This window comes from Canis lupus, chromosome 20, assembly GCF_003254725.2.
Source record: "Canis lupus dingo isolate Sandy chromosome 20, ASM325472v2, whole genome shotgun sequence".
Classification (NCBI taxonomy): domain Eukaryota; kingdom Metazoa; phylum Chordata; class Mammalia; order Carnivora; family Canidae; genus Canis; species Canis lupus.
Window position 1 is genome coordinate 40642091 of NC_064262.1, and position 13797 is coordinate 40655887.

The following is a 13797-nucleotide window of genomic DNA, read 5'->3' on the forward strand; positions in this document are numbered from 1 at the left end:
GTTCTATTTTTAACTTTTTTTTTAAGATTTTATTTATTTATGAGAGGCACACAGAGAGAGACAGACACGGGCAGAGGGAGAAGCAGGTTCCATGCAGGGAGCCCAACATGGGACTCAATCCCGGGCCCCCCTAGATCACGCCCTGGCTGAATATGGCGCTAAACCGCTGAGCCACCCGGGCTGCCCTATTTTTAACTTTTTAAGGAACTTCCAAACTGTTCTCAGAGTGGCTACACCAGTTTGCATTCCCACCAACAGTGCAAAAGGGTTCCTCTTTGTCCACATCCTTGCCAACACTTGCTGTGTCTTGTGTTGTTGATTTTAGCCATTTTGACAGGTGTGAGGTGGTATCTCAGCACAGTTTTGATTTGTATTTCCCTGGTTATGAGTGATGTTGAGCGTCTTTTCATGTGTCGATTAGCCATCGGGATGTCTTCTTTGGAGAAGTATCTATTCATGTTTTCTCATTACTTAACTGGATTGTTTTTTGGGTGTTGAGTTGATAAGTTCCTTACAGGAATGTAAGGAACTGTAGTTCCAACTTATAGTTGTATACTAACTCTTTATCAGATATTGTTGTTTGCAGATATCTTCTCCTATTCCATAGGCCACCTTTTAGTTTTGTTGTTTTCCCTCTAACACCTTTTAACTATATAACAGCATCTAGAATGATGTTCCTATCTTCATTCCTAATGTTGTTTTGTGCCTTCTTTTTTTTTTCTTGCTTAAGCTTGCAAGGGGCTTATCAGTTCTTTCAGTCTTTTTAAGATCCAACTCTCAGGCAGCCCCGGTGGCTCAGTGGTTTAGCGCTGCCTTCAGCCCAGGAACCTGATCCTGGAGTCCCAGGATTGAGTCCCATGTCGGGCTCCCTGCATGGAGCCTGCTTCTCCCTCTGCCTGTGTCTCTGCCTCTCTCTCTCTCTCTTTCTCTCTTTGTCTCCTTGAATAAATAAATAAACTTTCTCTTAAAAAAAAAAAAAAAAAAAAGAACCAACTCTCACCTTTTATTAATCCCATTAAACATTTTCTGTTTCATTACTTTGTCTTTATCTCATTTCCTTTCATCTCCTTTGTTTTTGTTATTTTCTCTCTTGAGTTGGTTGCTTAGCCCTTTACTTTCTAGCCTTTCTTCTTTTTCGATTATGAGCATTTTAAAACTAGAAGCTTCCCTACATCCCTGAAGATCAGTGATGATCATCAGCATTTAGAGATTGCTGCCTCCCTCTTGATAGTTGTGCTTGGACTGCTGTGACTCTTTAGCACCATATTCCTTCCTGCAGCCCAGCTATTCTTTACATGTGATTGTGCATGAGAGTGGGTGCCCTACTTAATGCACACGTCCAACTGGGGCCCAAATACAGCAGAAAGAACAGAAGCCACTGCTTATTGCAGGGTATGGTGGGATGCTAGTATGCATCTCAGCCTGTCTCTAGGTATTGTCTAGACCATGTGTACTATCAGGGGAACCCCTGGCAAGCTGCCCCCTTCAGAGTTTCTCTTATTATATCCTTACAAATTTTTATTCTTTATTTTACAAATAGAATTTTTATTTTAAAGCCAAAGAATATGACATTTTAATGTTATGCTTGTGTACTTTGTAATGTTTTAATAATTTTTGCATTTATCCTAATTGATGGGATATTTTACCTGTTCTCTGAATGATGTGAACAGAATTTATACCTCATAAAAAGTATGTTTCATGTATTCAGCATTAAGTACCATTTCATTAAGCCAACAAGGCGCCATGTCCTGAATTAGAGTTTCAGTCATTCTTATGGTGGGATATGGATCTTTATCATCATTTGTGAACAAGAGACATTTATTTAATATAAAGTCCAGTGAATTTCATCATATGGATGATAACCTAGTCAGTACCTGCTGTAGACATTCAGAAACTATTTATCGAAACACCTGATATGTTCACAAAAATTTAAAATATTTTTTACTGGCTTTTTTACTCCAGAATATAGAATGGAATATTCTTTCTGTGAGATGTATCTTAGTGGACTTGACAATTTGAAAAGCAGGGCACTCTTCCATTGAGCTCCTGGGTAGATATCTCATTCTACTCTGTCCCCCCTGTAAACTGACAGGCATCCTACAAAGTCTGAACAACCAGCTTTGCATGCATTATCCATCACTGGACCTGAGGGGGATGGGAAATACTTGTCCTGGCCCATCTCTGTCTCAGCCTAACCAGGCTGTTTCATGAGGCTGAAAATGCCACACAGTATGTCCCCTCAGATACCACAAAAATAGATTATTTTCTTTTTCTTCTTTTTTAGTTTTTTAGTTTTTAAAAAGATTTTATGTATTTATTTGAGAGAAATGGCGAGCCTGATGGGGGCAAGATGAATAGAGGAGAGGGAGAAGCAGACTGTCTTCTGAGCAGGGAGTTCAATGCGGGGCTCAATCTCAGGACCTAGAAATCATGACCTGAGCCAAAGGCAGATACTTAACCAACTGAGCCACCAAATTAGACTATTTTCAACTGATACTATCATCGTTCATAGTTTTATTTATTTATTTTAAAAGTTTTTATTTATTTATTCACAAGAGACACAGAGAGAGAGGCAGAGACACAGGCAGAGGGAGAAGCAGGCTCCATGCAGGGAGCCCGATATGGGACTCGATCCTGAGACTCCAGGATCACGCCCTGGTCCAAAGGCAGGTGCCGCTGAGGCACCCGGGGATCCCCCCCCCCCTCATGGTTTTATTTAAAATTTTTCTTCTTGGGATCCCTAGGTGGCGCAGCAGTTTGGCGCCTGCCTTTGGCCCAGGGCGTGATCCTGGAGACCCGGGATCGAATCCCACATCAGGCTCCCGGTGCATGGAGCCTGCTTCTTCTTCTGCCTGTGTCTCTGCCTCTCTCTCTCTCTCTCTCTGTGACTATCATAAATAAATAAAAATTAAAAAAAATAAAATAAAATTTTTCTTCTTAAATTGTTTGTGAACTATGATAATCCTTTCTGGTGATATATTAGCAAGTTAGTAAAATTAAAGGGATTAGAGATGATCCTCTTGATTCCACCAGCTATGTCCCCTACCTCCTATGACAAAGTTATCTTCTGAGCTCCTGAGGAAACTCATCTGTAAAATGCAATGGCAATAGTACTGAGTTTATCTTCTTGGGAGATTGTGTGAAACCAATATACATGCAGCTCACACCAGAGTGCCTGCTGGGAGTGAGCACACAGCATCATTAGCAGGTTCTGTTTTATTTGAGCTCCTCTGTTCATCAAACTCATTCTCTTCACACTCATTCTTTTCACCCTGTAGACATGCCTGAGTCTCTCTTGTCCTCAAAATACACACGTTTCTCCACTCACTCCGTTTTCACTCCAGCTACTAGCTTCTCATTCCTTTCACAGGCAGGCATATTCAAAGTGTGGGTCTCACAGTGTGAACTAGCAGAAGCCAGACACAAAAGGCAATGTATGATTCCATTTATATGAAGTTAAGGTACAGCCTTACTTTCCTTAACAGGAGTTAAGGAAAACTGCAAGGACAGAAGTCAGATACAATTACCTAATAGGTGAAGTAGTGGTGGTTTTGACTGAAAAACACTCCATAGGGTGGAGGCCAGAAAGATTTTCTGTTGTGTTTTTCTCTTTTTTTAAAGATTTTATTTATCCATTCATGAGAGAGGCGGAGAAGCAGGCTCCACGCAGGCAGCCCGACATGGGACCCGATCCCAGGTCTCCAGGATCATGCCCTGGGCCAAAGGCGGCACTAAACCGCTGAGCCACTAGGGCCACCCAGATTTTCTGTTTTGATCTAGGGGGTGGTCACACAGGTGCATACATGTGTGAAAATTTATTGGCTGCAGCTGTGAAAAATGAGCCCTGTAAATTAGGCTATTACACATCTATCTAAACAAAAAGAGTTCACTCAACCTTCACCACCTGTCACTTTTGTGGCTCATCCCTACCATTCACATTCTTGGTCACCAGAATGTTTCCACACATTTGAATCATTATTACTCTTGACCTCCCAGCAACACTGAACACTGGTAATCACATCTTCCTTTATTAAACTCCCTTCTTGGACCTAGAAACTACTCTTCTTCCTGGTGACCATGCCTCTGGTTCCCCTTTAGTTTCCTTCAGCAACCTCTGTCAGGAAGCTCTTTGTGTAACTCTAGAATCTCATGCTGATTTGGCTCTGCTGGGTACAGGGTACCTACCCAGCACAGCAGCATAGAAACTCACAGGCACCCCTTTATAAAGCTGTGGCTTTTACTGACATAGAGCAGTGATTATTACATAGTGAACTGGGACTAGACTAACTGAGGAATGGCAGCCTCAGCTGGAAGGTGTCCACTTGGAGTTCTCTGTGGTAGTTGAAAGACGTTGAAGTCTTAACAAAAATTCAGAAGTGTAGATTCTTCTGAAGACATAAGACCCACATAGAATGAGGACACATGATTAGTATTGAATTATCCAGTATAGATGGTTATTGCTCCAGATGTTAAGAGAAAGGTGTCAGAGACTGAAGTGAGCTTGTGAAAGCCTCTTCTCCTGTGTCTGCTTGCTTAACTCTTGCCTCATTCCAGCCTTTGCTCAAATCTCACCCTCTTGATGAAATTCTGCTGTATACTGTAGCCATCTCCTCCCCCCAGTACTCCAGATCCCACCTTCCTCTACTTTCTCTCTATAGTAGTACTTAATTGCCTTCTAACACAATAGTATCATTTGCTGATTCATCATGTTAATTGTTTGCAGTTTGTTTGCCCTATCAGCCTGTAATTTCCACAAGGGTAGGGATATTTGTTTTGTCCACGTACATCTCACATGCCTAGAACAGTGCTTTGGCACATACTAAGTTCATAAATACCCATTGAATTACCTGAATGACTGGTTCAGCCAAGTGGTTTAAAATCCAAGCAAGGAAAAGAAAAGCCTGAGGCTCATAAGGGTGACATTAACCCACATTATAGTACCTCCCTCACCAAGGCAGAGCTTTCTCCAGATCCACACTGTCCTCTGGAGGGCTGCATTTGGTCGTGCCAGGATTCACCTTGATATTGTCTGTAGCAGTCTTGGCTGCTGCTCCCCCCAGTCACAGATTCCTGAGCAGCAACAATAGTAATGCTATGTATAATTGGCAACCCAAGTATTATCCAGGGGAAAAATGTAAATATTCCATGTCAGGAAGTGAGAGATGTGTGTTATAGTTGGACTGACATCCCCAGGGACCAGGATCCTTTCATTTTGTACTGAATTTGTTAGCCACTGGTTAATTTGTAGAGTTAGAAAATAAATACAAATCAGAGCTCGGGCAATGAGATGATCTATTTCTGTGTCTTTCACCAATACGTATGTATGTATGTATAGCTCTGACAACCTTCTCTCCCTTCCCAGGGTGAAAAGGCTGATAGCTTCTACATTATAGAGTCTGGTGAGGTGAGCATCCTGATCAGAAGCAAGGTGAGTCTGCATGTGATGGTACAAGTGAGGCCAGGTGCATGCACAGGAAGTAGCTGCTTGCTTTCAATAATGTGAAATGTGTCTAGTGTAACAAAACCATCATTGTTCTATGGAACTGGCAAAGACCCATGTTTAAGTATCTCCAGTGGTAGGAATTTATTATATTTCTCCTTATTCCTATAGCCTTTGCCTCTGTGACATAATTAATGATATGAGAAATATTGGCCTACAAATCAATAAGACAAAGATAAACACAGCTTAGTAAAAAGTGGGGTAATTACATGATAAAGGTGTACACGTGGGTGTTGAATATGAAAAAAATCTTCCTTCCTAGAGTACTGGTGGGGAGGTCTGTTGGACCAGTATTACTATGCCATTTCATGGATAGGGAGGCCTAGAAAACTGATGACCTGTAGGTGGGAGGAGTGATCCTTATCATAAATCCATTGTCACCAGATTTCCCTATTCCAAATTTTTTAAGAATGTAGAATTTATTAAAATGGTTAAATATAATACTAACCTAATATGAAACCTTTCACAGAATATCTTTAGTAAAAGTTAAATATGGAGAAAGAAAAAGATGATTACCACCTATAAGATGGCTTGATTCCTGATGAAAAATAGATCTACTGTTTCACATGAAACAATAGGTTGAAACGTCTCTGTTCTTTTACTTGTTTTTGGACTAGTGATATATGTTTGCACATTTCTCAAATACTCATTGACACCTCCTGATCACAGCATAGTGTTGGGTATGTGGGACCAGCAGCACTGTGGCCCTGGGGAATGAGGGAACTAACTTGTCAGGAATGCAGTCCTGGGCTCTGCCCCAGACCTACTAATCAGAATCTACATTGTAACAAAACCCCAAGAGAGCTGGTTTTCCTGTGACAGTGTGGTAACTGCTACTCTAAAGAAGGGACTAGATGGGCACAAACACATCTGCAGCCCCAGAGAATGCTGCAGAAATTGGAAAGAGTGTTGGCTCTGATGGAGCAGATCAACTTCAGAGCAGACAGGTTGGGGCAAAAGTGTGGAAGGAGGATTAACCGCCGATAACCTAAAGAGCCTCTTAGAGATTAAGACTAATTCTTACCAATAAACTCTAAATAATTTTTTACTTAAATTATTGCTTAGCAGATGGATTTGTTAAAAAAAAAGGAAATTAGATATTAAATATAATATGCTACATTATTTTCACTAATTTGAAATTACAAATTCCAACCTGCTTGATTTCTTAATACAGAGTTAAATCACTAAATATCCAGGTTGAAAATTATCAAAAAATGTTTTTAATTACTCACCTCTTCTAAAAAAAATGTATATGTGGGGGGGAGGAACCACTAACTTAAGATACACACTGTACCTAAAAGAAAATTTGTCACTGTATTGTTTGAGAAAGGCATAGTCTCAAATCAAAAAGAAGTAAACCCAGGATTGTGCCTTAACCTAAGAGAAACACTGACATCATTTAGCAGCAATTAGCTTTTCCCTTGTGCCTTAGAAGTTAGCATCTACCAAAAGAAGAGCATTCACATATATATAAAATATGTGTAAATGTATATTAAAATACATATGTATTTTATGTTAATATATAATGTATGTTATAACAATTGGATATATATTTTCTTTGGAAGATATATCTAAATCTCCCAAAGAAAATGGTCTGTTCCCTACCTAAATTAGTCATTACCTGAAATGTGTTGGGACTTGGATGAAGCCCCAGGTAAAAGCCAACTCCTCTAATTAAATCAGACCACTAAGATGAATTAGCCCATGCAGTTTACATGGTACAGTTAGTGTCTCCACAAAGTGAATTTCTTAATAATTGTGTTAAGTGTGCTGAGAAGGGAATGCAAGTGTGTGTGACTTGACATGCCCAGCTGTGATTCTAGAATCAGCCTAGGTCATGTTTTCCACCTGCTCTAGACTAAAGCAAACAAGGATGGTGGGAACCAGGAGGTTGAGATTGCCCGTTGCCATAAAGGGCAGTACTTTGGAGAGCTTGCACTGGTCACCAACAAACCCAGAGCTGCTTCAGCTTATGCAGTGGGAGATGTCAAATGCTTAGGTAAGAAAAACAAATTCTTTATGCATTTATACTTTTTTTTTCTAACACGCAGTACTTTTTTTTTCCCCATCAGTAAGCCTTGTCTCATTTCACCAGTTCTCACACACCTCTAGGCTTGAACGGTCTGTGGGGCCAACTAGAAATGGGTGAATATATCCTTTGAGCAAACATTTCTGAGCACAGTATAGCCTGTGAGAAGAGCAGTAACAGAGGCAGAGAAGTCCAGGGCTCTGTGGGGATCAAGTGAATAGGTGCTACTCAGCTCTGCAAAGTCATAAACAGATGACACAGCCCGGCTATACTCACATAGAAACATCGGTCTTTTTTCCAAGTGCCCAGGATCCCACAGTCTCATTCCCCAAGGTGAATGGGTATATTTAAGAAAAGGTTTGCATGAGGGAAATGACTGAATTACTGGTGTAGAGAATTCATTTTGTCTCATGCCTTTTTTTTTAACAACGCAGTTATGGATGTACAAGCATTTGAGAGGCTTCTGGGGCCCTGCATGGACATCATGAAGAGGAACATCTCCCACTACGAGGAACAGCTAGTGAAGATGTTTGGCTCCAGCATGGATCTGATTGATCCTGGGCAGTAGGTGTACCACACCCCAGAGCCTTCTCAGTGTGACACCAAAACCTTCCGGTCAGCCACAGAACACACACAGAAGACAGACACGACAGAACTGTTCCTGCTATTGCCACCGCCGCTGCCACTGCTACGGCCGTGGGCATTTAGAAAACTTGAAAGTCAGCACTAAAAGATGGGCAGAGGTTCAACCCACACCTCCTCCACTTTGCTTCTGAAAGCCCATTATTAGACCACTTGTAATGATTATTCCAACCCAGTTGTCACATCTTTGGTTCAAAATGGCATGTCTCTCCAACAATTTAAGTGCCTGATACAAAGTCCAAAGTGTAATCATCTTCCTTTCCTCTCTGGCTGCTACTGTTGCTGTTGGAAGTCACCACAGGTCTGCACAAACCTGTGTATAACTGTAGACACCCACCCCTAACCTTTCTCAAGGGAGGAAATATTGTAGCCCTTGATCTTCTCCTTCGTTTGTCCTTTGAGAAAATCCACATTTGTTCACAATTGTAGCCTTTGGTTTTACAGTAGATGGCGGCAGGTAGGCTGGAGGTCTGTGGTCCTGTGGCATTGTCCTGTCTGCTGCCAGCTGCACCTGTGACAGCTGTCTCCAAACTCACAGTGATGCTTAGCAAAAGGCTTTGCCTAGGACCCAGCTGGTCAGCACCCCAGCACACACTGATTGGTCATGAGGACCCTGGTTAGAGCAGAAAATTTGGGTTCAGCACATTCTACAGGTAGCAGAGGGCCAGGGAAGGTTTTCTGGGTTGGGGGTTTTGGTTTGTGTTGTTTAGTTTTAGATTTTGTTTTGTTTTACTTAATCTCTGTGCAGTTTGCATGAATGAATTACTGTCCATTTCTAAGGAGCCAGGGTCTGAAGGTGCCATAACTTTATCTGACCCAAATACTTCCCTGGACAACTCCTGCCATCTCGTTTCCAGTTGTCCCTACCAGCTGATAATGGCAGTGTGCCAGGCAAGAGGTTGTACTAAGAAGAGAACCCTTTCCTTTTACTCCAGTGTTGTTACATAGCTTTGCTGTTGAACTATCAATTTTTAAACTCTTTAAAGAAGATGCAGCTATTTTTTTGGAAATTAAAAAAAATTATTTCTGTATTTTGGGAATTCCCATTGGACCTGTTCATGTATGTCAGTTTGTCAACTGACTCAGGCATTCATCCTGAAGATCAGCTCTTTGTTTTTAAAAATCAGAATCATTCACAATGTCATAGAATTACTGCAAAGAACTTTCTAATTAAGGTGTTGTGATATTTGGGGTTCTAACTATTAGCCCCAAAGGAAAGTAACCTAGCTTGTATTTTAAAACTTTTTAACCTTTTAATAATATCAGGTAGAAATTCTGATGAATTATCCTAATTAACTAGATATATTTCAGAATGAATTTTTTCTTCAGAATGACTTAGAATCAGATACTACAGGAGATCCTAAGAGCAGTGTGAATTTTGCATGGAGATGAATTTGAATATTGTAGCCAAGTTTATATTCAATCAAGAGGCCCTTTCCAATATGATTTACTTCTTAAACTTATGTGATTCAATAAATCCCTAAGAGATTACATGCTGAGGTTTGAGTCATTCCTGTTGTAGGATTATGATGGAGCCCACATGGTCCCTTCCGTTGTCCACAGAAGCCAGGCTTTCTGCTTTTAGCATGGACAATGTGGTGGAGAGATTTCCAGAGTGGTGACCCAACCACAACCTTGGTCAAGTCTCCCTTTTCCTTGTGTTCTGTGAAGCGAAAGCAGCAGGACTCTTTTCAGACTGCCCTAGCTAGGTAGTCTGCATTGCAACTCTCAGAATCGTGAAAGGTTATAACTAATACCCCAAAACAGGCAGCTAGCACTGGGAAAGCCCATGTGGCTTTTTCCCATGATTTTCCAAGGTTGTTCTTCTCTAAGGTGTTGCTTTATTAGCATCAAATAAATTAAGAAAGCAGATCTTGTACTTTAGCAGATAGGGATCACACCGTTTCTTCCAGAAGCAGCAGGTACATTGAGCTTTAGGAGTGTCACAGAGGCCTAACCTCAGACTATGTGTGGACTCTGTTTAAACACTGAGCAGATGCCCCCTTTGTACCTCCATGCCAGCATTAGTCAGGGCTGGCTGTGAGCTTAGTGCCAGAGTCACTCCTGCAGGCTGCTAGGCATGGGCCTTCTCATCCTGCCGCCTTACACATCCCAGTTCAGTCTTCCCCTTCACAGAAGCCTCTGATGCCCCCAACTCACTGATGGTTACTGTTTTACAGAGTAGAATTCATCTAGATTTGAGTCCTCCTGCTCTAACTACAGACTGACATATGGATCATGAGTCCAGATCCTCACTGCATTCAGGGTCCCTTGGGGGTCCGGCTTGAGGAAGGAAGACTTTAAAGGGACCAGTGTGAGTGAAATAGGACACAGCCATTAGCAAGGTGCCAGAAGTCTGCCAGAGTTTCAGTTCTTTTTGCAGCATGAGGACTCAAAGGTAGCAGGCCCAGTTTGACCGAGGACTCTAGTGTCCACATTATACCAGGCAAGCCCTGCACCAATTGGTTGGGCTTCAAGGGGAAGAGCGTGTTTGGACAGGGATCCCTTTGTTAATTGTTTTATATTGTTCTCTTCCATGGATTAGAGCTTCATGCCTTCTTCATGGCCTCTTTCCTGGCTCTGCTATTGATTTGGGATGGTAGAGAATATTCCTGAGAACCTCGAGGTTCAACCTACAGTATTTTCCTTCCTTCTAGCCCCAGTTTATCACACCCACTCTCTTCTTTTGGTTGTAGTCTCTGAAGAAAGGGTTCATGTGCCCTGTCCTCTTAGTAGATAGTCTAACATAGAATTGCTATAGATTCTCAGAAGTCAGAGTGCAGCTTTTCTTTGAGCAGTTTAATGAATGAATTCAGCAGCAAAGTGGCAAGAAATGGTTCTCCAGCCAGGAGAAGTCATGTTTCATCCTCTTAATGCCCAGATTCTGTGCTCACAATGGTAGTCAATGAGAGGTGCCACTGGTGCCCAGCAACACCCTGGGCACACAGCATCTCCATGTGAAGTCGCAGTGTAGAAACAATCTTCTCTCATTTAGAAAAAGTGAAAGAGCATTTTTGCACAGAGAAAAAGGAAAAAGACCCATGAATGTCATCTTTTATCTTTTGTTTTCAGTTGGCTGATGTTTGGAATTTTTGTTCTTGACATACACTTGTAAACCAGTCTTGCCAAGATAAAAGTTGTTTTGGTTTTTCACTACAATTACCTCTTGTTCCTCCTGTCTTGACTGCTGACGTTCCTCAATGATTCTAATGTCTATTTTATGGGAAGCAGCCTTCCCTGTGGGTTTCCTTTTACATACTGCAGGGCTATCTTTATACTTAAAAAAAAAAAAAGAAAAAGAAAGAAAGAAAAGAAAAGAAAAAAGAAAAAAAAGGAGAAAACTGTCACTAACCTCATGGGGGATTTGCAGAAAACCATTTAGCCCACCTTAAGCAAAAGGTAGATTTCCTCATTGTTTTCATAAGCTCATTGTAATAAAAGAAATCTAATTCAGCATTATTGTGCTACCTCAAAGGTAAAATGTTTTAAGGTATTTTTTTGGTCCTGAGTTCACATAGTGTTTGAAATGTCTTTCAATTGGAATTGTTTTTTAAATCATTGGGGAGAATCTTATTTTAAACGTTTTACACTTGTATTTTAATCTCAGAAGAATAAGTGATTAGAAAGTGATCAATTCTTGTTCTGTAGTATTGAACATATAATTAAATCATTGTTTGCCATAAACAAGGTCGGGTTTTTTAAAAGGAAACTCTAGGGCTTGGCTTTGCTCTTGGTTAATAAAGGCTGACAAATCATGTCTGACTTTCTGGTGCGGCCTTGTGTTGTTTGTCCTCTCATTTTAGGGTTCCAGGCCATCATAGAACTCATCTGGCAGATACATGGTTGGGACTGGGATATGAGCTCTTGAAAATTAAAGAGGAGGCCTGGCCTATGTATCAGGGTTCTCTAATAAGAACGAATAAGGAGTGTGTGTGTGTGTGTAAAGAAATTTATTATAAAGAATTGGTTTATGCAAGTATGGAGGTGGGCAGGTCTCATTATCCACAGGATGAGTTGGCAAACTGTAGACCAAGGAGAGCTGATGATTTCATTTCAGTCTGAGTCTGAAGGGTTGAGAACCATGAGAGCTGATAGTGGTCCTTTCAGAGGGTAGCAGACTGGAAACCCAGGAAGAGCCAATGCTCCAGTTTGAAGCAGTCAGGCAGGAAAATTCTCTTACTTGAGAAAGAGTCCCTTTGTTCTTTCTGGGCCTTCAACTGATTAGATGAGGCCCACCCACATTGGGGAGGGCAATATGCATTATTTACTCAATCTACTGATTTAAGTGTTGATGTCATCTGAAAACACCCTTACAGAAACTCCCAGAACAGTGGTTGGCCAAATATCTGGGCACTCCGTGGCCCAGTCAAGTTGATGCATAAAATTAACTATCATAGGGGCACCTGGGTAACTCAATCACTTAGGCCTCTGACTCTTGATCCCAGCCTAGGTCTTGATCTCAGGGTTGTGAGTTCAAGCCCCATGTTGGGCTCCACACTGGGTGTAAAGCCTACTTAAAAATAAAAAAATTAGGGGATTCCTGAGTGGCTCAGCAGTTTAGCACCTGCCTTCGGCCCAGGGCATGATCCTGGAGACCCGGGATCGAGTCCCGCATCGGGTTCCTGCATGGGGCCTGCTTCTCCCTCTGCCTGTGTCTCTGCCCCTCTGCCTCTCTGTCTCTCTCTCTCTGGGTCTCTCATAAATAAATAAATAAATAAATAAATAAATAAATAAATAAAAATAATAAAAAAATTTCAGCGGTGCCTGGGTGGTTCAGTCAGGTAAGCATCTGACTCTTGATTTTGGCTCAGGTCGTGATCTCAGGGTCATATGATTCAGTCCCATACTGGGCTCCATGCTGGCTGTGGAGCCTGCTTAGGATTTTCTCTCCCTCTCCCTCTGCCCCTTCCCCATACACCCTGTATGCATATACCCTGTCTCTAAAATAAATAAATAAAATCTTTAAAAATAAATGAACTTAATCTTTTTTTTTAGTTTTTAACAATTCTGAAAAGTTAACTATCACATCGTGGTATTTGAGTTGTTGGGGATGGCATGGAAGGGCATTGAATATATCCCTTGTCAGGAAAGATAAACTCACCAATGAAGCCCAGCAAAAAACATTTCTTGTCTGACAATATTACTTCTACCATTTCCTTCTCAGTAACATGGCTGTAACGAGAACTAGCAATGATTCTGTGATAACCCAGTATACCTACAATTTCTTTCCAACTGACCAAAAGAAGCTGTTCTACAACAAAATCATGTTCCAGTTTGATCTTGCCTTGACCTGACAGTACAAAAGGGTCAAGTGGCAGGTAAACATACGAAATATCCCCACGGAGCTCAAGAAGCTGGGAGTTGAGCTGTCCAAAAGCCAAATTGGCCTTGTTTCAAGGCTTCAAAAATGAAATATGGCTTGCCTTTTGTGGTTTTAGTGGTGGTATTGTTATGAACAGTTAAGAAGTGCCAGGACAACAATAAGATCATATTGTCCACAGTCTCAGCCTTGAAGAGGTCCTCACGTGAGGATTTTGCTTTCTTGTATGTTCGAACATAAGCTCTAAATTTGCCCTGTCAAAGGTACCTGAATAAATCTTCAGTGATCTTAGTGCATCCATTTTGT

The 13797-nt window shown here is 41.3% G+C and overlaps 1 protein-coding gene across 3 annotated transcripts in view; it reads left to right on the forward strand.

Moving 5' to 3' along the window:
- Positions 1-11933, forward strand: part of PRKAR2A (protein kinase cAMP-dependent type II regulatory subunit alpha) — a 110777-nt gene extending 98844 nt beyond the window's left edge. For all 3 annotated transcript variants that reach the window (XM_025455772.3, XM_025455773.3, XM_049097989.1), the window contains exons 9-11: positions 5363-5428; positions 7358-7499; positions 7964-11933. In XM_025455772.3, coding sequence (XP_025311557.1) covers positions 5363-5428; positions 7358-7499; positions 7964-8097 — 342 coding nt within the window. In that variant the 3' untranslated portion in view covers positions 8098-11933. The remainder of the gene's footprint in view (positions 1-5362; positions 5429-7357; positions 7500-7963) is intronic.
- The last annotated feature ends 1864 nt before the right edge of the window (positions 11934-13797 follow it).